The 24,673-nt window shown below is 38.6% G+C and overlaps 1 protein-coding gene, 1 non-coding gene and 1 pseudogene across 5 annotated transcripts; 1 reads left to right on the forward strand and 2 right to left on the reverse strand.

Moving 5' to 3' along the window:
• Nucleotides 1-2,303: 2,303 nt before the first annotated feature.
• On the reverse strand, nt 2,304-10,727 carry LOC130134362 (cullin-1-like). Of its 4 annotated transcripts, XM_056306323.1 has the most exons (20): nt 10,529-10,727; nt 9,913-10,082; nt 9,696-9,795; nt 8,361-8,546; nt 8,118-8,165; nt 7,831-8,034; nt 7,663-7,740; nt 7,385-7,474; nt 7,212-7,292; nt 7,060-7,122; nt 5,246-5,284; nt 5,073-5,156; nt 4,848-4,997; nt 4,708-4,763; nt 3,993-4,113; nt 3,750-3,911; nt 3,478-3,621; nt 3,128-3,346; nt 2,821-2,988; nt 2,304-2,736 (listed from the first exon to the last, which is right to left on the reverse strand). In XM_056306323.1, the coding sequence occupies exons 2-20, from the start codon at nt 10,050-10,052 to the stop codon at nt 2,635-2,637; spliced, it is 2,235 nt and encodes a 744-aa protein (XP_056162298.1). In that variant the 5' UTR covers nt 10,053-10,082; nt 10,529-10,727; the 3' UTR covers nt 2,304-2,634. The 4 variants fall into 4 exon arrangements, with proteins under 4 accessions (XP_056162298.1, XP_030473864.2, XP_056162296.1 ...); XM_030618004.2 differs by lacking the exon at nt 5,246-5,284 and having other exon boundaries at nt 5,073-5,159; XM_056306321.1 differs by lacking the exons at nt 5,246-5,284; nt 8,118-8,165 and having other exon boundaries at nt 5,073-5,159.
• Nucleotides 10,728-17,981: 7,254 nt separating this feature from the next.
• LOC130136227 (small nucleolar RNA R71) lies at nt 17,982-18,088 on the reverse strand. Its single transcript, XR_008815221.1, has one exon. It is a non-coding gene; the product is annotated as a small nucleolar RNA R71 (small nucleolar RNA).
• Nucleotides 18,015-22,863, forward strand: LOC115694556 (uncharacterized; annotated as a pseudogene).
• The last annotated feature ends 1,810 nt before the right edge of the window (nt 22,864-24,673 follow it).

Here is a 24,673-nt window from a genome sequence, read left to right on the forward strand (position 1 = left end):
GCCAAAACACAGATCCGCCCACATCCTCGCGACTCTCCAACAACCCAATACAACTTTCTTTCGATGTTCGACTCGCTCCAGGATGGCGAGGCTAAGCACCTTAGTGCTGTTCTTGTCCAGATTCAGCCTCAATTTTTCGATCCGAGACATTTTTCTTTGTCCTGGAAAGAGAACTGCGAAACCTAATGAAAAATAGCTGCCAAAATTTCTCTCCATATTTGAACCGCGAGTTACGAAATTGGGAAAGTTTAAGAGGGCAAGAGGAGAGAAGAATTCGAGAGCGAGAGCAAGATGACTGCTTTGCTTCAGGAGTAGATTCATTGACATGTGTCTTTAGATGCAGACCCAATTTCCATCGATATGGACATCTTAACTCTCGACAAAAGCTGGAAAATCACACGACAACGTGTTGGTTGCATTTTCAAATGTCCATCTTTCAAGGCTTTTGACGAAGTCCTCAAGCTTCGCTGAGGCTTCTCCTTTTTTTGTGGTCCAGTTCTGACGCTTCATAAAGTTTCGAAAAGGCTCGGTAGCTGTGTTGGAGCTTCCAGAATCTTTCGACAGAGATTTTTCTGAAAATGTTGAGAATTTCTCTTTTTCGAAAATGTACACCCGACGAGGGTCGAGGTGCCGCAAAACCGATGATCCTGCCCTTTTTTTTTTTTATTTATTTTATAATAGAAAACTATTTTTTTTTTCTTTTCTGAATTTCTTTTATCTTTTTTCCTTTTAAGTTTGGGAATTTTTCTAATATAGCACTTAGTAGATGCCACGTCAACACCACGTGTCTTAAAAAAGCATTAAGAAAAGTTATGTAAGCATTGTTCGCTAACCAAATCAGATGGAGTTAACGGATGGACTTGAATGTAGGGAAAATTGTCCAAAATATCCTAAACTTTCATTTGAAGTTATAAACTTTTTCACGCTTTCGATTGACTTCATCCGGCCAAAATTGACCAAAATGCTAACGGGACCTTTGTCGTCTTGGCATTTTGGCGCTAATGTGAACATTTTTAAATAATATTTTAATAGTTCTTTCCCTTTTTCTTTGCTGTTTTTTTGGGTTTTAGAGAAATGGCTGGCGAGGGTCTTGGCCAACAATTGCTGGCCACTAGTCGAGGGCTCGCAGCCCTCACTGTGGCCAAACGAGGGGTTGGTGGCTCTCGCCGGCTAATGCAAGGGCATGGCCCTTGTTTCATTGGCTCGACAAGTTGACGCCATGGCATTTTTAAATGAACTTTCTTAATCTATTTTAGCTAGAATGATTTAGGGTGAGTGACATGTGTTCCTTTTCTCCCAAATTTATTTCCTCTTTTTCCCCTTTTTCTTCACCCAAATCTTTGTTTGACCTTGGTTTTGGAGAAATGGCTGGCAAATGGAGTCGAGCTTGAGCAGCACAATGTCGCTTAGCCATCACGTGGTCATAGAGGTTTGGTAGTCTGCGACGGTCATGTTCATGTAGAACCGGAACTGGTTAGAGCTGGCTTCGAATCATTTGGCTAGCCATGGCTCAAGCTTGAGCTCGAAGATTGCGGCTAGGCCATGGGTGGTTCAGCTCAAAGCGGCCAACCGCCATGTGCTGGGATCCTCCAAACAACAAAAAAAAAAAAAAAAGAAAAGGGAAAAAACATAAAAACTATAAAAAATTTAAAATATTATTAAAAATGTTATCGATAATAATTTATATCCAAATATTTTCATAAACAATGAAAAAAGATCTTTTAATTAATAAATGGAAGTTGAGAATGCGACGTCAATCTCTCGATAACAAATTCGTCAAAAGCATTTATCCTCTTTTATTCAATTGACAAATTGTCAAAATGTTTAGGACTCAATTGATAAAATTAAAAGGTTTAGGACTAAATTAGCATAAGTATATGACTTTTTGGATAATTTTTCCCTTAAGTGGACAAATTTGACAGGTGTCAAAATGTTGGACCAAGGAAGCATATGTCGCATTAGTGCTTCCCTCTTCGAAAAATAATAAAAATCGCCACATCTTAAGAAGCCATGTCAGTATTTTCCGTTAGTCAAATTGGAGGAAAAATTACCCAATCGGTCCTTAACCTATTGCATGAGCGCAAATCTGGTCTAAAACTTTTCAATTTTGTTGATTTAATCCTACCTTAGCACGAAATTCCAACATAGTCCTTCAATTTTCACCGAAAATTATTGACGTGGCATAGTCCTTCAAATTGACCAGAAAGACAACAGTGGAATTTCTCGCAAAGAATTAAAAATAAATTAACAAAATTTAAAAGATTATGACTGAAATGACATATGTACAATTGATTTAGGACTCATTGGACAATTTCCGGAGTTAAATTGCACCAATTTGATAAGTTTGACTTGATTGCACTTTTAAAAGTTTTTTAGGACTCAATTGATAAGTTTTATTAAAACTTTTGGCGCACTGTTCCCTTTAAATACTTTACAACATGGCAAAAACACAAACTCTACCTGTTCACGCTCAGTCGTGTGGACAAAATGTACAAGCATTCTGAGGTCCTACCTTCCCAGCACTGAGGAGAGACGCAATTACATTGTTTCCGGCGCCACAAAGGGATCTCGAACTTGTTCCCGTGCCGTTGCAGGAGCAGAGGTCACTCGATCTGGACAATCATCCAGAAAATGTCATGCCATATATCTGAACAGACTGGGGTTGTCTTTGTCTCTCTCCAAATAGTCTCGAGTGATCAAGTCCTCAATCCTTTTCTTGATTGCCTTGACATCAGGCTGCAACAAAACAAAGATCAGTCGACACAAAAACTCACAGAACCAGGATGAAGGTGATGGGTCGACCCGGTGTTTAGTAAAGACCTTAAACACGCGACCCAACTGCTCGGCACACTCCATGACCAACTGCTGATAACCCAAAACTTTTCGACTCTTCATGATACGCACGAGTGAGGCATCGATTGCGTATCTCCGATCCTTATCAACATCTTGTATCACCTTCTTCTTCTCATCCACGGGAGGAAGAGAAATCTGAATGTTGGGAAATATCAAAACAAGATTGCACCGACACACATTAGGGGAGAAAAACTAAAACAGGATTGCAATTAAAGGTCGATGTAGAAAGACAAAGTCAGACAATTCAGGACAATCTAAAAACAGTCGGTTATACCTTGATCCTCCGCATTTTCTCAGTGAACTTGGAGTTGAACTCAAAGTGATCAGTACGAGCAATGGCTTTTGTGTTTGGTTCTTTGCTAAGGATCTTGTACTTGGCACATGATAAGGAGTGGAGAAGCCTCACAACATCATCATCAGTCAAATTCAACTGGGTCGTTATCTCCGAGTAACTCAGTCTATCAGACGAGTTGAATAACAACAGAGCTGAGGCCTACAAAGCAATAGAGAGGGGACAAAAAGTTTTCAACCGAAAAAAAAAAAAACATAACAAGAAAGAACATATCCCAAAGAGTACCAGATGTCAAAATTGATAAAAACAAAAAGTTCAAAAAAACAAATTGCCTGGTATGTTGTCACTATCAACTCCATGGTTTTTGGCTCAAATTTACCAATAATGTTACAAGTCCCTAATGAATAAATCCAATTTAGCTTTCGATGCTTTGCTTTTGTCTGGTAGAATTCCCTGAAAACTTCGACGCACTTTACCTGAAACAACCATAAATTAACAATAACTTTTAAATCAGAGCAAAGTAATCTATTTCAACTATCCGAAATTGCCTAAGAACATCAAACAAATCTCCAAATTTTATATCTCAGCAAAATTCTGCAAGTACCATTTCTGCTGGAAGGTTCAAATCAAAGGACTCGCAACTTGGCCAAAAACCAGTAGTCAGAACCGTGACTGTCAAGTCAATGCCAGGATTTGCATTTGGATTATTACTGAGATACTCTTCAAAACTAGTTTGGTTTTCCTTTGCTAACGTCAAATCCGTAACCTGGTACACGGAGAAGTGAATTAGGAACGTATTGGCTGCAGGTGAAACTAGTTCTTAAGAAGGAAATCTAGGAACACCAACCATCCCTTCCATCTTCCATGTGAACTGACCACCGCATTGCTGCTTTAATTTCGTCAGCATACTTCTCTCATGGTCATCATTGGCAGTCTTATCAGAGAGAAATCGTCTAGCAAGCTTCTTCCTGGCAGTTTTGATGATTATTAGTAAGCAGTTTGACGGCATCACCAAGCGTCAATTATAATGGACAACGACAACAATGGAATATTAAATTGGATCCACATAACAGATCCCACTTAGTGGGACGAGGCATTTGTTTCGAAAAATTGATATGGCTAAGTTTCATATTCTAATGCATATAAATTTTGTTTGCAAACATGAATAACATGCTTGATGTGTATTCTCAGAATCACTGTAATCAATTTTTCTTTTACTATAGAGTACAGAAGAGAGATGTTAATTAATATATAAGAGAAATCAATCTTGAGAATTTAGGTTCTTCATCTTGAAGATCATTGGCACAAAGACTAGCACGGTCCCCTCAGTAAACTTGCACCCATTACTCAAGGGTCTAGTGTCCTATGATATAAAGTACTCAGGAAACTGATAGAACTAGTTTTGATGTATAAAACTAGTAAGCCTAATTTCAATATATCATGAACTATCTTTTATACAGTATTACTGTGGATACTGTGACATAAAAGATTTAGTTAATTTCATTTCCAACAATATGGTCAGTAGGCTATGCACTATACGCCTCCAATACTAAAAATATTACCTATAAAACTCAGCAAAAAGATCCTTGTCACTGATATATGCGAGCAGCTTTACTACCTGCAAAAGGTACAATAACCACCTGTGATACTTTAATAAATGATGCTAGACTACATTACAAAAATTAATGTCCAAACAACAAACCTTCTCAAGTGTTTCTTCAATGTCTTCATCGCTCAATTTTTCACTACCTCCCTTCTTTAGTATATTATCACAAAAAGTAGCCAATAGCTCTGCAGTTGAGCTTCCGCCAACACCCTTGTTGCAAAAGGCCTCAAAAGCCTCCTTAAATGCCTGTCAAAAGGAACGTCCAAATGAGTCTATATCTGATGTAGCTTTTTGAAATCACTTCAATCACAAGATATGAACCTTATGGAAAAGGGTGTGGTTCTGGAAACGTTCATTCACATATGCCACATACTTATCATGTAGCTCAATCACTTTCCTCACGAAATCCTGCCAACAATGAGTTGAATCAATGCTCCTAGACAGTCCAACAAAATTTATTTACTTATGGAGAAGAAGTGGAAGATCGATTGCATTAACTGTTGCTGCCAGCCAACTACATCCTTCTTATCGGCCTGTTAAAAGGAACGAAGGGACTAATTGCTTGCTTCATAAAATGTTACAAATCAAAACAAAGGTATGCATTTATGATAGATGTGCAAACCACACACTATAACTACAGAGTGATAAGGATGACGAGTCCCAAAAGCTGAGTTGGATTTAGATCGGAATTAAAATAACACACAAATGGTAACTTGGTGAAGAGTAAGTTCCTCTATGAAACCCTAAAGCTAGAAAGCATCGCAGGACAATTTCCTAAGCATCATACTAAATAAAAAATTGCACCATATAATTCAAACTAAATGACTGCTAGAGCTTCAATAAACTCCTTACAATATCTGCGCAAGAGAAGACTACAACTGTACATGCAGACCTTTTGAAAATCCTGTCGAGTGTTTCACGGACAGTGGTTTATTACTATACATAAAGGCAGTACAGGCATGAGTATGCAATAAGCCAGGTCTCTTGGTACACAGTATGGCATTGCAATCATAGTTGAATGATTGAATTACTACTTCAGATCGTGGTTCACATAGGCCCGAATGCTAAAACAATAACATAACAATGCATATGTGTCAGCTATCTATGCTAACATGTATACTTGGAATATGTATGGCATATCTAGTGGTCAGATCTTGGAATGTATGGCATATCTAGTGGTCACTAGTGTGATTTACATCTTTCCGAACACCATATTATATTGGCTCCTAATCTTTGGGTTATTCTCCTCCAAAATGAAGTTGTCACACAGACACAGACACAGACACACACTTACCCCGCAAAACTTATCTTTCTAGATTTCCTTATGGGACAATGCTCAACTAGTCTCTCATGGCAAGCTGCATTTTTTGTACATTGAGACACACAGGCGCACACACACACACGCACACACTTACCCCGCAAAACTTATCTTTCTAGATTTCCTTTTGGGACGATGCTCAACTAGTCTCTCATGGCAAGCTGCATTTTTTGTACATTGAGACACACGGGCGCGCGCGCGCACACACACACACACTTGCCACGCAAAACTTATCTTTCTAGATTTCCTTTTGGGACAATGCTCAACTAGTCTCTCATAGCAAGCTGCATTTTTTTGTAGGTCAATCTTTTTATTTGAAGATTAATTTCCATCTTTTTGAATGAAGGAGAAACTTTTTCCCAAAACGGCGATCTAAGTCAGCAACAAATCCTGTTTTGATTCGACTAGCCTATATTGCAATTAGCATAGGGGATAAACTAACTGGCTGACGCTAATACTGCTCCAAGTAGCTAGCACCCTGCTTTAACTAAAAAAACACGAAACTTACTAGAATCCTAGCAGGTCTCTATTCTGTAAGAAGGACAATAGTCCAACTAGAAAGGCTATCCCAGATAGCCATGGACAATCAAAATATTCCATTTTCACTAAAGGTTGACAGTGATCTTATGGTTATAATAACTTTATGCATAGCTTGTTTAATCTAGAAGGCTACATCAATGAACGACATCAGATTTTAGTCCAAAACATTCCAAAATCTCAGCTTGTTTTCTTTTGCCATGTTAATCCAATTGAGTCTCCCTCTGTTGACTCATTTGATTCTGGATCATCAAGACAACACTTAAGGACGCAGAATCATTTTGAGATGAGAGAGCAGAAACTGATGATTAAAGCAAGCAAATTCAGTGTCCGATGATGATCCAACTATACAGAAGAATGGAAGGAGACTTTGCTCATTCGAATGAACTAGAGAAAATTCTGCAAATTCATAAGAAAAAGTCATAGCCATGGACTGATAAATTGAGAACCAACCTTCTTGCTGCCAGCTGCATCTTCTGCTTGTTTGACCAAGGCAGTGCCCTCGTCATTGACATGCTGACATATGAGGTATGAAAAACAAGGTAAAGGCTGACAAAGGCAAGTGTAACTTAATGTGGATCCAACATGGATGACAGGAAACGGACCTGCTTCAATATGTTAGCGAGAGGATCCAAGAATATTGGTACTTTTGAGAAAACCCTGACCATCCTCGACAAATTTTCAACCTAAACAGTATCAGAAAACTTGGTAGGTAAATACACCTAAAAAATATTTAGGATCAGATGCTCATAAAGGGACAAAAGCGGAGTCAGAATACCTTATGATCACTGAGTAATGCATGATATCCTGAATGCTCTTTTTCAAGTAGTTGGCTTGCATATGCAGACCACAACTCATGTTGAACTTTCTGAAGAAAGAGCAAAAAGATTGTAATAGCAAAACTAAAAAGTGTATGGACCAAATTTCATCTGGATCTTGGAATATTCAAAATCTAAACAAGAATCAAAGATACGAACTATACTCATAGTCAATTGCACAAGTTATCTCATCAGACGAACCATAAAAGCTAAAATTAACACAAGTAAAGGGACAAACCTCTAGTAGCTTGGGCTCACTGCTAGAATGCAAGTAATGAGAAATCCTATCTTTCTCTCGTTTTAGGCACTCCTCAGCCTGGGAATCCCAATATCAAACATCAAACCTTATGAAATATCATCATCATCAAGATGCAAATGATTAGACAGGTATTAAATTCTTATTCACCTTCAACAAATAATCAGGACAGGTGTCCTCTAGAATCCAACTTGAAGCTTTACGGGAATAAGAAGCAGCAGTATCTTTCAGCAGAGCTGCTTCAAAATCATTTTGGTAATAATCCATCTTTCCCATGCCAATTTCCATGAATATATCCAATACATTCTTCAATAAAGCTCGATCAATTTGCTTGCCTTCACGTTCTTGATGAATCTAATGTAAACAATGTATGTTAGTCAATGCAACGTTAACACAGAAGACAGAAAGGGACTGTAGTTAAATGAACACAAATATACCAATGAGATCACGGCATCCCTTACTTTCACCTTTAACTCTTGATATACCTTTAAAACAGCAAACAATGTACAATAGTCAAATTTTAGCGTGGCATCTATGAAGGAAACTGAAAATGACTGTATTAGAGTCAACCAACAAATCAATTATGAACTGTCTAAAGGCCACAACTATCCTAGGATGCAATCTAAGCTAAATTCCGCAAAAAAAAAAAAAAAAAGAATAAAGAGAACAACAATTCATACCAGTTCGCGGAAGCAGGTCAGGCCAACTTCATTAAGGGGTGGCAGTGATTTCCTTGCAATGAAGTAGCGACCTAGATAATAGAAGAAACGAGAAAGCCATCTGACCATAACTTTGTGATTCGCCCACCTTTTGACAAGCTCTCTCAACATAAACTCGTCATGCTTCTCTCTTAATGATGGCAATACCTAAATTGTAAGCAGAAGCAGATTTTTTAATGGATGAGGAGAATGGAGCCACATAAATGACAGAGCTAGATATAACCAATAAGCTAAATACAGATAATAACCAACTCTGCATTCGCATAATCATAAGATAATTAATTATCCGACCGCCCAAAAAAATAAAATAAAATAATAGCGTTCTTGTTTAAGCAATATATGCAAATTGATCTCATGTTGAGAGAAGAGGAGAAGGAGAAAGCAAGAACAAGGAGGATGGGGAAAGAATGTACAATTCCTCAATTTCTCCTAATATAGGTAAATGGCCAACCCCTAGAATCATGGGCTACAAATCAGAAAGCAACAAAATTCTGGAGGAGTTGACTGCAGAGTCGAAAATAAGGCATATTAGCATCTAAATATTGGACAAAGCTCCATAAAACAGCAAACTTCAGCCCTTTTTCTTTTCTCTTCTTTTCTTTTTGTTTGACCATCAACTTAAGTGGCCATAAATTTGGGCATAGTACATTAGCTTGGTAGTAGAGCAGAATGATGAGCTATCTCCCTCCAGATTACATCTAAGTTGCAGCAATAAATGACTCTTTGCACTGATAAAGAAATTGACTCTCTAGAATTTTACTAGACTCCTTTGCAGAAAAATTTTGAATCTATTAACCATTCTTGGCTTTTCTGCTGTTCTTTTGGAGCTATTTATTCTTCCAGAAACCTTGTCACCAGACTTCTTCTGACAGCCGACTCTTTGTTAATCCACTTTATGTAATCTCAGTCGGTTGATACTATCTATTCTCCAAAAACAACTCAAGCTTTCACCTCATGCGACAGTTCTTCTATCTTGAAATTACTATCTTTTCTAAAATTCACAAAAACAATCATAAAATACCGTTTCTAAAGAATAAAGAGAAAGTACTAGGCTATAATGAGGAAAAACAGCTCTGAAAATTTCCAAAGAATTGAAGGACACTGTCATGAATTTTTAAATGAAGACACATACTTACTATACAAAACTGATACTTAGGCAATGCAAGTACAAGAAAAAAGAAAGCACCCAACTAATACACCAGCCATTGAGAAAGTCAATGGCATATACAAGAATGCAACTCCAACAACAACCAGTATAACAGGAAAAGGGAGTCGTGGACAGTAAATCTTCCTCACCGCTGACATGATATACTCTTCAAAAGATTCTCTATACTTGTCATACAGTTGCTGGGAGTAATCATGCGGAGGCTTTTGAGTACACATTTTGTAAGTAGTACTGCCAGGAGGATTGAGAAGGAAAAAAAATCAACTATAATCAAACCAATCAAGGCATTAGGAAAACAATTCTAATTATCACAACTCCTGAAGTCACAAATTCAAAAGCAAGGCTTACGTGTAGAGCATCATGTATTCTTCCGTGCTGAACTCAGTCTCAGGAAGCCCTTCGAGGATATTCTTGAGCTTCATTATACCCTTTTGCATAAACTCCCATCCTTGTTCTAAATCAATTGTTTCCCTCTCATTCGCCTCCATATCTCCACAATTTGGTTCTCAACACCAAATCTGCACGCAGAAGCTGATTAAGTCATCGATGAAAGAAAAATTGCGAGTCTGAACCAAATCCAACGATGCAATAAAGCCTAGGAAAACTACTCTTCCGCAAGGCCAAAAAATTTTCTATCGACTGCTTCCAGCAGGACAATCACTAATCCGCCGGAGAAGTATTCAAATAATTACAAGTATCCCATTAGGACTCTGGTTTAAGTCTTGGACTATTAAATGATCCATCTTTCCCAAAACTTGATAATGCCACTATCATCTTGAGCAGTATCAGCTTCCTAATCTAACTCGCCGTATCTCAACCCGCACCCGGAATTTCTAACCTCAGGTAATTCTAACTCAAATTCCTCAACTCCACCCTAACTTCAGTCTACCACTGACAAAAACAAATCAACAAGCTTTCCACACTTCTGGGCAAGCAAACAGAGCATAAAACCTCACACTCCAACCTGAAAAAGCGGAAAAGCCAACAACCGAGGTGCAATCCCTCCGAGAACAAGAGCACGGCAAGATGTCCGAGGCCGATCAACTCGAGACCAACCGGACGGAATCCGATGGCGAAACGGTGGCGGACCACCGGCGATCGCGAGCCTCGAAGCGGGATTGCAAAGCGAAAAATCCAGCAAAACCCGAAAACCAGAGAGAGAGAGAGACCTGATTGGGATTGGGGATGATCGGAGAAACCCCAGGGAAATCGGAGACTTGTAGGCGCAGAATCGGATACCTTGGCGAAGAAGGCAGGTGGAAGACACAGCTCCCGCCGTGCGTTGAGCTTGGAGAAGACGCTGTAAGTAGAAACAGAGAAGTTGGTTAGTTTATTCAACGGAAAAAACGAATGATAAAAAAAAACAAAAATATTTTCTAAAAAAATAATCGTATATGTCGCCCACTAAAATTAGTGAACAGAAAAATATTTTCATCGTTCATGAAAATGTTTAATATAAATTATTGAGACAATGAAAGCATTTATCGTCGATTAATTATTTCGAGACGAGACGAGCGATCATTTTATTTTAAAATATATTTATCAAATCATTATTTTATGTGAAACAAATAGAGTAATATTAACTATTATAAAATTCCGATCTCTTTTTCGGGATTTTGGGTCGAATCCTCCGGTACAATCTGAGTGTCAACTAATAGTTAGTTATCAAATTGCTAACAATGGAAACATTTGGGCGGTGCCCGTAACATCGCCTTGTCTTGCCATAACTAGACATTCAACATGGTGGGGCATGGACAACTTAGAGAATTCTACGGTAACTTTAATTAAAATATTAAATCACTCGAAAATGTTTCCTAACGCATTAGATAATGCCGGTTTAAAATGGCGACATGCGAGATCAAATTCCAATTTACTTTGCTACGTGAGGGAAAAATCTTCCATTTTCGCGGTCGCCCTCGTAAGGGTCGGAAGTTATCGGTGCCGGGACCGGGATTTAGGTTCGGAGGGGCAGTCGGGAGGGAATTTGTCGACGGAAAATTTGAATAAAATGGCTGATCAGAGAGCCGGTTTCAGGCGTCCGCGCGATTCAAATAAGCTCACGCCTCGTCGGCCATCCTTCCATTGATCTCCCATACTTTGGTCGAGCTTCGTACATTCGAAAGCAGACCGAGAATTCCGCAGCTGTCGTTTTCAGTTCAATTCCGAGTAAGTCCTGTTAATATTGCCCATTCCAGGTGATGCGTGCTTACATATATTTTGCGCGCACTTTACATATACATATGGCTAGAGTTCGCAGAACCGGCATACTGGCCTATGTTTGTCGTGACCGCAATGGCGGCAATTGTTGCTAGTCAGGCCTTGATCTCGGCTTTCTTTTCCATAATCAAACAGTCGGTAGCACTCGGGTGTTTCCGGCGAGGGAAGGTCGCACGCACTTTGGAAGAGCTCAAAGGCGGAATGTACATCCCGGAAATAAACGCCTTCCTCATGTTGGCATGTGTGTTGAGTCCTTTGGTTCAAGAACACTGTCAAGCTTGGAAATATTGCTTATGGTAAGGAAGCCCAGACATATCTCCTGAATAAACGATTGTTTTCTTACATTTGTTCAATGACAAGGCTAGTTGAGAGCTTAAGGTTGATGCCTAGACCAAATTAATATCGTGAGAATTTTGATTATAGCTGTAACAGGAATAGCAGTTGCCATGGTCTTCACAAGTCCGACCTTCCTCCTGATCGTGATGATCATGATATGGAAGACGAACATCGTTCCCATCTTGGCGTATGTCCTCACAATCGCACTCATTGAGCTTCTGTTTCTGAGCTTGGTTTGTACCTGCTTCGCTCTTCGCTGTCCTAACGGCGACCATCAAGTTCAGATGGAAACTGTGGGTACTGAAAGAAGTACATTTCGAACTCAACGACAAGGTCTCCAGCGAGGAAGTCGTCTAGATAGCATCCAGAAGAGGATCCGTTGGATCTTGGATCTCGGTCTGTTCTACATGGAGATTGTCCACAGCATTTCCCCGACGTTTGCTCCCTAAATTGCGAACGTACCGGCACTGCACTTGGTGCTCATCTCGATCAAGTTGCTTCCGACGAGCAAAGCCACTTACACGGAACGGTTTTTTTCCGTTCCCCTGTGAGCTGAACATCTACCGATGCATGGTCAAGTACGGGCATAGAGATTTGAGGATGGAACACGAGTTGTTCAAGTAGATGTTGAGGAACCATTTGAAGGAGTTCATACATGAGGAAGGGCTCAGGTTCTATGTACTGCCTTTGCCGGAGAGGGATCAAAGAAAGGGGTATTGTACACATGGTGGGTGAGAGCAAGATTGCCGCTTCGAACTGGTCCGGCGTGGCCAAGAAAGTGCCAATCAACTACTTGTTCAAGTGGATGCGGTTGTTTGCCGGGCAGCCCGGACGTCGTCTTCAAGATCCTGCGGAAGAGGCTCATCAGATTTGGGATTACTTAGGATATTTAGGGGTCTCAATTTGGGTTATATGATGCTACAAGAGCAAATGTAATTTGCAAACAGATGAGTCTCTTTTAACATTGGCCATCATGCATTTGTGTGCGCACTAAAGGGGTATGATTAGAAAGTGTGATCAACAGTGATGTCTTCAAGAAAAAAAAACTTATAATTCAATTAATTGATGCCCTTTTATTTGAATGGTCCTCGAAAATGTGCTCATTTTTTAATGGCAAAATTATCCAAAAAGTGCGAAATTTATTGCATTTTTGTCAATTCAGTCATAAACCTTTTAATTTTGCCAATTAAATCCTAAACCTTTTCACTTCTTGCCAATTGAGTCCATCCGGTCAATTTTTGTGGGAAAGTATTGACGTGGATACCGACTGGCCTACGTGACGCTGACGTGAACAATTTTTAATAATATTTTAATATTTTTCGATATTTTTATTTTTCTCGGCGACAGGTTGGAGGAGGAAGAAGGGGAGGAAAAAAAAGAAAAAAGGAAAAAGAATAGAAAATAAAAATAAAAACATAAAAACATAAAAATTGTTATTAAAAATTATCCATGTAGGTCGCTCGGCATCCACGTCAGCGATTTCTGGTCAAAATTAGTCGGATTGACTCAATTGGCAAGAAGTAAAAGGATTTAGGACTGAATTGACAAAAATGCAATAAGTTTAGAGTCAAATTGGTAAAAGTGCAGTAAATTTAGGATTTTTTGGATTATTTTACATTTTTCAATGTGATCAACTACAAATTTAATGAACTTAAGGAATGCGTTTTACTCCAAAGATCCAATCTAGTGGTCATGTTGGACCTCAGGTTTCATGTATAACTTCTACAAATCAAATGGTCATTTATCTCAATCTTTTTCCTTTCGGTTTTTTTAAAACTATTAAGATGAAAGAACCTTAACCTACCACACCTAAGAGAGATATGAAACTCATCAACCAACAACCACAATAGAAAATATAAGTAAAAAGAGAGGATTTAGAGAGAGCAATCACACCATAGATCTACGTGGAAAATCATTTGTATGCGAAAGGGAAAGAAAAGGTCAAATCACAATTGCATCCATTAATCAACTTCAATAAAGAGTGCATAGTTCAAGCACACCAAAAGCTCCTCCTTCTACGAGCTCGTCCAATGAGTGGGTTGGGTTGGGTCGGATTGAAAATAATATGACCCAAATTGATCAATTTAACCTATTTCATATAATACAAATTTAGTGAACTATACCCGATTTAACTCATACCCAATACATGCATGACTCGACCCATATTACTAAAACACTTCCATATTTAACCCTAGGAAAACTCATAGATAATTTGAGGTTAGAGCGCGAAATGGGTAAGCGCGAGATTAAGTGAGGGCTAAAGAGAGTGAAGAGAGAGTAATAAATGTGGATTGAGTTAAGTAAGTTGTGAATTTATTTAACATTCATATTATTTTGACTATATCATTCTAAATTCATTTATAACCCATTTGCTAAATATAACTAACATATATAACAATTCGGCCCATTAAATATAAGTTAAGAAATAAATTTATAACCTATTTTGATAGATCTAGAGCTATGACACCACCAACTTGTGACATCCCCAAATTTGGACCCAGATGACCAAAGGTAAATGGTAATAGAATGAGCGAGCAGTCCGATCCGAGGGTCGGTAATGGAACGAATAATATAGTTGGAATGAGTGTACTGAGGGTTGATTATGATTCGATCGAAAGATTGTTCATAAATTGGCCTAGGGATCGACAGTAGAATGACTCCTCGATCATGTAATTCAATTAGAGTGATGCGACTGTAGATTGACCTTTCGACCGTAAGGGCCGTTTGTGGAAAGGTCCAGGACGATCATGGATCAGTGCTGTGACCACATGTACCGGTCGTGGGTGATTCCGCACGGCCATGCATCGGTCTCGGATGACCATGGGATAATCCCGTGGTATTGGATTCCACGAGGCTACATGACAACCGAGGGTCGACCATGGATCATTAATACTTGAATTTGGATCGGTCGCGAATCGGCCACGAATCATTGCATTAAGTCGGGTAGGCCATGGACGAGCCATGTGCTAGGCCAACAGCCTAATGGCTTGGTCGCGGGCCAGGCATTGTGCCAGCCGCGTCGGCCAAGGCCTTGTGCCTGGTCATGAACCGGCCCCCGTCAGCTAGGCCACGGACAGGCCCCGTATCCGGCTGTGTGCTAGTCATTGTGCCTGACCTTTATGCTAGGTATTGTGCCCGTCAGATCCGGCTCCGACCTAGTTTCGTGTCCAATGGACTTGGCTATGAACCATGTATTGTGCCCATTCATGAGCTAATGCATGTGTTTGGTCCATGAACCGGCCCCTTGCTCGTGTGACTCGGTATTGTGCTCGGCACACCGCTTGTGCAGCTCGGCACCACGCCCGTGTGCTCAACCATGTGCCCGTGTGGCCCGGCAGTGTGCCCGGCCCTATACCTGGTTAGACTCGATTGCATAGGCCATGCGTCTAGTCAGTCCTACTAGCCCGAACTTACACATATGGACTTGGACTTTAGCTTGGTTATGTTTGGTCATATTTAGAACGATTTCTACACCGAACCTCGACATGAACAGGATGGTCGATTGTTATAAACTCGGAAATTCCCCATTTACTTAGGCACTTTGCTAATTATATTTATTGATTTTTGGAGAATTATAAGCCGATTGTCTTTAGTTTATAATTAAGCAATTCAGAAGAGCAAGAACCATCACATTTTGGTCAAGCCTTGGGGAGCAAGAAGCAAAATTTGACCAAGTCAACTTTAACCCAATAATTGAAGAATAATCATTAGGAAGATCCTATCTTATAATATCTTCAATTATTGAGTATCTTTGAATGTTCTAGGGGAAGTCTCACACCCAAGGAGATTTGAAGACAATAATGAGAGCCGAGACAAGAATATTAATGAATAACCAATAATAGAAGCTTAGGTGTCCCTATAGAATTTAATGCATAAAATGACTCATGTGTCCTAAGCTAGGGTATGATGACCCTAATGAGACACTTGTGAGCTAATTGAACCATCAAATTATTAAGCCTTAGATTGGATAAGATTTTCCCTACATTGTAGGCGCCTGATAACTCTATAAAAATAGAGTTATTTTATCTACTCTAGGCAATAAATAATGCAATATTTGTTAGAATATATTTGGATTTCCTTTTATTTACTTAATTTTTCCTTGTTTATGCAGAATATTGAGATATGGAGAAAATAAGGAAAATATGGCAAAAAAGAAGGAAAGGAATATGCAACCCAGAGAAGAGTTAGAAGGTGGATATCACATTGGGAATTCTGCGATTTATTCCCTAATTTTATACGAAAAAGAAGCAATTGCCTTGTGAGAGGAGTCATGGATGTTATCATATAAATAGGATAACTTGGGGGAACATGGAGTTTTTTGAGATCGTTTTTGTTTTCAGTGTTCCGAGAGTTTTTCAAGTATTTTGAAGAGAAGACAAAAGTGGTGACATAATTCTTGTTCTTTAATTCAAGATGTTTGGTTTAATTTATATTTTCGTTTTTTCTTCTATTATGTTCTAATTTTCTTTGTTAGAGCTACGATGTAGCCTAACCATGATGATATGAATTTCATGCTTTTTATGCTTTGCAAGTAATTTCATTCATGTGAGTTATATATTATTGTGCTTAATGCGTTTAGGTGATTGGCCACCACTTGAATGATCCGATGTGCATGTTTGAGGCGAGAAGTAATAATATGCAATTGCTCCTTATAATATATAACCATCATTAAATGTGGATAGAAATATACCATGTTATTTGTGTAGCTTTCGGTGATAAGGTGGTCCAAAAGATTCATTGTAAACCGGGAATATTCACAGATTTTAATGCGCTTTATGTTTATTTAAATTCACATAGAAATATAGTGAATTGATAAACCGAGTAGGTTTGCTATACCTAGAGATAGGATAGTAAATAGACTCGGAAATTCCGCTATCACATGTTTGATATTGTTCTTGTATGCATAATGATCCGAAATTCATATCTAGCGGTTATGGTGAAATCGGATGCTCTAACATATTTTACCTGATTGATTATCTGCCTTTAGTTTAAAAAATTTCGTTTTTAAAAATTGTCAATTTTTATTTGTTCTCAATTATATTTTGATCAGTTAGATAAATTTTAGAATTAGTCCATTTTTAATATTTAATTGGTTTATTATCATCAATCTCTGTGGGACGATACTCTTCTCATCATTATATTACTTGTTCAACACGTTCGTTGACACTTGCAGAATTTTACGAACAAGTTTTTGGCGCCGTTGCCGGGGATTGATTTGATAATTATCAATTACTATTAATACCGGGCAATTCTTGGTTTAGTCTAACATTATTTTTTTATTTTTTTATTTTAATTTTATTAGTTTGATTTTACAGAAAAAAAAAGAAGAAAGAGGAATTCGACTCTGTACAAGAATTGGGTGGAATATTGCATGACTCGAAGCCAACAGGAGAACTTGAGAAGTTTGATCCCGAAATTGAGCGCACTTTTCTAAGGCGACGACGAGAGCAAAACAACAACACCATGGCTGAAAACCAACAGGAGAAGAAAATCCAAGGAGGACTTTGAAGGATTATGCCGCACCTACGGTCCAAGGATCAACATCAAGCATTAGGAGGCCAACCATACAAGCTAACAATTTCGAAATTAAGCCTTCCCTAATTCAGATGCTTCAAAACGCAGTCCAATTCAGTGGATTGCCGAATGATGATCCTAATATCCATTTAGATGCTTTTCTTGAAATTTGTGACACTATAAAATATAATGGCGTTATTGATGATGCCATTAGATTGAGATTATTCCCTTTTTCCTTGCGTGATAAAGCTAAGACGTGGTTAACTTCTCTTCCTGCAGGATCTATCACGACTTGGAATGACATGGCTCAAAAATTCCTTAGTAAGTACTTTCCTCCTGCTAAGTCTGCCAAGATGCGTAACGATATTACTTCTTTTGTATAGATGGATGGTGAATCTCTGTACGAAGCTTGGGAGAGGTTTAAAGAACTACTAAGGCGTTGTCCGCATCATGGCCTACCAGTTTGGATGCAAGTGCATACATTCTATAATGGAGTGATGCCAAATTTGAGGTCTACCATTGATGCCGCAACTGGAGGGACGTTGAACAATAAATCGCCTGAGGAAGCCTTTGATCTTTTGGAGGAGATGGCGGCTAATAGCTACCAATGGCCGATTGAGAGGCTATCTGCTAGAAAGTCGAGTGGAATTCATGAAGTCGGTGTCAATACTACCATTGCCGCAGAGTTTGCTGCTTTAAACAAAAAGATCGACTCAGTGTTGAAGATTCAAGGCCCGACTTGTGAATTTTGCAATGGAAGCCATGCTAGCACCGAATGTCAGGTAGGTAATCCTTTCACACATCCTCACGAAAATACTAACTTTGTTGGAAATTTTAGCAGCCTCCCAGTAACAATCCATATTCAAACACCTATAATCCTGGATGGCGAAACCACCCGAATTTCTCCTGGAGCAACCAAAATCAGCAAGGGCCGAGACCACCACCACCATCATTTAGGCCGCCTGAGGAGAAACAACACAATCACCTTGAGGAGATGGTTACTAAGCTGGCTCAAACAACTCAAGACTTCATTAAAAGTGCTGATGTGAGGTTCCAAAATCAGGAGGCATCCATTCGAAATCTGGAGAAGCAGGTTGGCCAGTTAGCTAACCATTTGTCTGAAAGACCGTATGGTACCCTTCCGAGTAACACTGAGAAGAATCCAGTTGAGAATGCAAAAGCAATCACCTTGAGGAGTGGAAAAGAAGTTACCAGAAATTTGTCTAATGAAGCAGCAAGAAAGAAGAAAGAAATCGAACAACCCGGAGCCGACGCACCCGCTGATCCACCTCGAAGCAAGTTATTTCCGGACAATCCAAAGCCATATGTGCCGCCAGTTCCATACCCGGAAAGACTTCAGCAACACAAAATAGATAAGCAGTTCTCTAAATTCCTTGATGTTTTTAAGAAATTGCACATTAATATTCCTTTTGCAGATGCCTTAGCCCAGATGCCTAGTTATGCGAAATTTTTGAAGGAAATTTTGGCAAACAAACGGAAATTGGAAGATTATGAGACTGTGGAGCTTAATGAGGAATGTTCAGCTATTTTGCAGAATAAGTTACCACCAAAGTTGAAAGATCCAGGGAGTTTTACTATTCCTTGTACTATTGGTAATTCTTATTTTGATAAGGCATTGTGTGATTTAGGTGCAAGTATTAATCTAATGCCTTATTCTGTTTTTAGGAAATTAGGTTTGGGGGAAGCAAAAGCTACCACCGTATCTCTTCAGTTAGCCGATCGATCGATCAAATACCCAAGAGGCATAGTGGAGGATGTTCTAGTTAAGGTTGACAAGTTTATTTTTCCTGCATATTTCATTGTCTTAGAGATGGAGGAGGATTTCGAGGTCCCGATCATCCTAGGCCGACCTTTTCTAGCAACAGGGAGAGCTCTAATTGATGTGCAACAAGGAAAATTAATTCTTAGAGTTCAAGATGACCGAGTCACCTTTGATGTGTTCAAAGCCATGAAATATCTCTTGAGCCGAATGAATGTTTGAGAGTCGATGCAGTTGATAGGCTTGTGGAATCAATTTTTAGTAAAGCCATAATTGAAGACTCGTTGGAGGCATGCTTGGTTTGGCCAAGCAAAGAAGAAGCCAAAGCTATAGAGATCGAGCAGTACACGAAATTTTTGGAAGCAAATCCACCTCTTCCGAGATTTAGACCACCGAAATTCGAAGAATTGGGATCGAATTTGAAGAAACCGAAACCCTCTATTGAAGAACCACCAATTCTAGAACTCAAATCTTTACCATCTCATCTTAAATATGCTTTTCTTGATGGAGTGTCCTCTCTTCCAGTAATTATTTCTTCTTCTTTGACAGGTGTGATGGAGGAAAAGTTACTCCAAGTCCTGAGAGATCATAAAGGAGCAATAGGATGGACCATTGCAGATATTAAAGGAATAAGCCCCTCGATATGCATGCATAAAATATTGATGGAAGAGCAATTCAAACCGATCATCCAACCCCAAAGGAGGCTCAATCCAAAAAAATGCAGGAGGTGGTGAAGGCTGAGGTAATTAAGCTACTTGATGCAGGGATCATCTATCCTATCTCTGACAGTGCTTGGGTAAGTCCTGTGCAAGTTGTTCCAAAAAAAGGAGGTATGACTGTTCAACCTAATGATGATAATGAATTGATTCCTACTAGAACAGTTACTGGATGGCGTGTTTGCATGGATTATAGAAAATTGAATGATGCCACCCGTAAAGATCACTTTCCTTTGCCTTTTATTGATCAATTATTGGAGAGACTTGCAGGGCATGAGTTTTACTGCTTTTTAGATGGATATTCTGGTTATAATCAAATCCCTATTGCACCTGAGGATCAAGAAAAAACTACTTTTACTTGTCCCTATGTCACTTTTGCCTATAGGAGGATGCCTTTTGGTCTTTGTAATGCCCCTGCTACTTTTCAAAGATGCATGATGGCTATTTTTTCTGACATGATGAAAAAATATATTGAGATATTTATGGATGATTTTTCTGTTTTTGGCTCATCTTTTGATTCATGCTTGAATAATTTAGCTTTGGTGTTACAAAGATGTGAGGAGACTAACCTTGTCTTGAATTGGGAGAAGTGTCACTTTATGGTGCAGGAAGGGATTGTGCTAGGCCATAAGATCTCTATAAGAGGAATTGAGGTGGACCGAGCTAAGATTGAAGTTATTTCAAAACTGCCGCCTCCTACCTCTGTGAAGCTTGTTCGAGGATTTTTAGGACATGCAGGATTTTATAGGCGTTTCATTAAAGATTTTTCTAAGATTGCTAGACCCCTTTCTAAATTGTTGGAAAAAGATTCTAAATTTGACTTCTCTTACGATTGTTTGCAGGCATTCAACACATTGAAGGAGAAGTTAATTTCGGCCCCTATCATGACTGCGCCTACTTGGGATTTGCCTTTCGAGTTGATGTGTGACGCTAGTGACTCAGCTGTTGGAGCCGTACTTGGACAAAGAAAGGATGGAATTTTTCGAACCATATACTATGCAAGCCGCACCCTGTCTGGAGCTCAATTGAATTATGCCACAACTGAAAAGAAGCTTTTGGTGGTAGTGTTTGCTTTTGATAAATTTCGCTCTTATTTGATTGGTTCCAAAGTCATTATTTACACTGACCACTCTGCTCTTAAGTATTTGCTTGAAAAGAAAGATTCAAAACCTAGGTTGATTAGGTGGATCTTCTTCTGCTGCAAGAGTTTGACTTGGAAATCAAAGACAAGAAAGGGAAAGAAAACTTAGTGGCCGACCATCTCTCTAGATTGCCGAATGCCCCTGTGGAAGAAAGACCAATCCTAGATGAATTTCCTGATGAGGCACTTTTCTCTGTCAAAATCGAAACCCCTTGGTATGCTGATTATGTTAATTTCTTGGTAAGTAAGGTTCTCCCTTCTGAATTGACTTATCAACAAAGGAAGAAATTCTTTTCTGATGTTAAATACTATTTTTGGGAGGATCCTTTCTTGTTTAAGGTATGTGCTGATCAAGTTATTAGGCGATGTGTTCCCAATGAAGAAATACCTAACATTCTTTTCCATTGCCATGATGGACAGGCAGGTGGTCACTTCGGTGCCTCCAAGACTGCAGCTAAGGTTTTACAATCTGGATTTTTTTGGCCCACACTTTTTAAAGATGCTTACTCCTTTGTAGCTTCATGTGACCGGTGTCAGAGAACTGGAAATATTTCTAGAAAAAATGAGATGCCTTTAAACAACATTATTGTGTGTGAATTATTTGATGTTTGGGGTATTGATTTCATGGGATCCTTTACATCTTCTTATGGTAATTTATACATTTTAGTGGCTGTGGAGTATGTGTCTAAGTGGGTAGAAGCTGTAGCATTGCCAAAAAATGATGCTAAGGCTGTTGTTAAATTCTTGAAGAAAAATATTTTTACGCGATTTGGCACTCCTAGGGCAATCATAAGTGATAGGGGGACACACTTTTGCAACAAACAGTTTGAAGCACTTTTGAGTAAGTATGGAGTCACACATAAGGTTGCAACCCCTTATCATCCTCAGACTAGTGGTCAAGTAGAGGTTTCAAATAGGGAAATCAAGAGAATTTTAGAAAAAAACGGTGAATGCCTCTAGGAAAGATTGGTCAATGAAACTTGATGATGCACTTTGGGCCTATAGGACAGCATTCAAAACCCCAATTGGGATGTCTCCTTTTAGGCTAGTGTTTGGGAATGCTTGTCATCTACCGGTGGAATTAGAGCACAAAGCATATTGGGCATTGAAATTTCTGAATTTTGATATGCAGTCTGCAGGTGAAAGAAGATTGTTGCAACTAAATGAATTGGAGGAATTTCGCAATGAGGCCTATGAAAATGCTAAGATGTACAAGGAGCGTACCAAAAGATGGCATGATAAACACATATTCAGAAGAGAGTTCGAAATTGGCCAAAAAGTTTTACTTTATAACTCTCGTCTTAAACTTTTTCCAGGAAAGTTACGTTCTCGATGGTCTGGTCCTTATACAGTCACACAGGTATTTCCATACGGAGCAGTTGAAGTTGCACATGACACCGAAGGCACATTTAAGGTGAACGGTCAACGTTTGAAGCCCTACTTCGAAGGTGGTTACAACAAGCAGAAGACCACTATTGAACTTCATCCTCCAGAATAGCGACATCTGAGATAGTTTGGCTGAAAACTATAAAGCAAGCGCTTCTTGGGAGGCAACCCAAGCATTTTTATTATGTTTCTTCATTAATTTTTACGTTCATTTTTTTTTCAAAAAAAAAAAACATGATTAATTTTTTTTTATCCAGGTTAATTTTCTTTTTTGAAGGATCACCTTTTTGGAGTTTAGTCATCAAGACCATCCATGGACACATCCGAAATGCAAGGGGAGTTTTCTTGTTCCTATTTTTCTTTTGTTTCTTTTATATTTCACATTGAGGACAATGCTTCATTCAAGTTTGGGGGGAGACAAAATTTTTGCTCAAATTTTTTTTGCTAAATCTGAATTTGTTTTTTTTTTTTTGCATTCCTTGTTGTGAATTTTTGCGATTCTTAGGAAAATTTAAATTTTGTTCAAACTTGCGAATGATATGTGAGTTAATTTTGATTCTGATTATGTTGATCCACTTACTGAGCACTAGAAGTCCTTAATTTTTGAGTAGTGTGTACATCTAGAGAACATTCACGTGAAGTATGTGCTTTTCTTAGATCTCACCCAAATCTTAGAATTTGTTTGATTTTCTCTTGAGGCGAAATCCTAGGCTACATCTAACTGAGAAAATGATTTAGGCAATTTTTGGATCGATTGAGCCTTTCAAGCCAACCCTGTTTATTTATCCATAGTCACCCCCGTTGAGCCTTAATTATTATCCAATCTTTTATTGGCACCCGCATTTTTTTAGCTTACCTTTTGCCAAATTATATCATTATCCCACGCCCCATGAACATGTTAATTTTTTAGGATAAAAGTTTATTTGGGAGGAAGGGTGGAGCATGGAAATAATTTGATTGCTATGGTTGTTTGAAAAAAAAAATTGCTTTTATGGTTCCCTATCCAACTTTCAATTGAGTGAGCCTTTCGGATACTCAATGGGTTGCGAATGTTCACGTTATATTAGGAGGGACTTAGGGAGGAACTCCACCATAAAGCAATGAAAAAAAAAAAAGAGAAAAAAAAAACGAAAAAAAAAAGGAGAAAGCATGATGATACGTGGTGGCAGAAAGATTATTTTGAAGATGTGAAATTGGGGATAGTGGCATATGCTCCAATTAGATCCTAGAAATCAATGTGTTCTTGGGTGATTTGAGCTTAAATTTACCATTATCTCACCATTAGCCCAGCCTTACATTACAACCTGAGGAAAGTCCTATTGATTTTTGGTTGGATGATTAGCTTACATTAGTGGAGAGAGGAATGAAAAGCAAACCTATGAGATTTGGTTATAATTATAAAGAGTTTTTGAGAGGTTGCATACCAATGTGAACTTATCTGGATTGCATATAATTCGAAAAGATGAGGACTCACACACACACTTGGATCACATAGTTAGAATTGGTTTTAACTTATGAATCTATTTCAATGTTTGGATGAAATTTTTGTTTGTCTTTGAATTGTGATTTCGAGCAATTATGGAAGGAAGTCATGGAGGGGGTTGTTAGCTTAAGTATGTCTTATATCTTGCTTTTGCTTGAGGACTAGCAAAATGTTAAGTTTGGGGATTTGATAACTCTATAAAAATAGAGTTATTTTATCTACTCTAGGCAATAAATAATGCAATATTTGTTAGAATATATTTGGATTTCCTTTTATTTACTTAATTTTTCCTTGTTTATGCAGAATATTGAGATATGGAGAAAATAAGGAAAATATGGCAAAAAAGAAGGAAAGGAATATGCAACCCGTGAAGAAGAGTTAGAAGGTGGATATCACATTGGGAATTCTGCGATTTATTCCCTAATTTTATACGAAAAAGAAGCAATTGCCTTGTGAGAGGAGTCATGGATGTTATCATATAAATAGGATAACTTGGGGGAACATGGAGTTTTTTGAGATCGTTTTTGTTTTCAGTG

Source organism: Syzygium oleosum, unplaced genomic scaffold, assembly GCF_021117445.2.
Source record: "Syzygium oleosum isolate NSW1041296 unplaced genomic scaffold, Sole_v2.1 Sole_v2.43, whole genome shotgun sequence".
NCBI classification, from domain to species: Eukaryota; Viridiplantae; Streptophyta; class Magnoliopsida; order Myrtales; family Myrtaceae; genus Syzygium; species Syzygium oleosum.

Bases quoted from the DNA above. Each gene is read 5' to 3' on its own strand.
- LOC130134362 (XM_056306323.1), bottom strand. From the start codon at position 10,052: ATGGAGGCGAATGAGAGGGAAACAATTGATTTAGAACAAGGATGGGAG. The intron at 9,796-9,912 runs GTAAGCCTTGCT...TCCTCCTGGCAG, and splicing joins GAATACATGATGCTCTACAC to TACTACTTACAAAATGTGTA. The intron at 4,998-5,072 runs GTTCATATCTTG...TCCTTTTGACAG, and splicing joins ACCACACCCTTTTCCATAAG to GCATTTAAGGAGGCTTTTGA.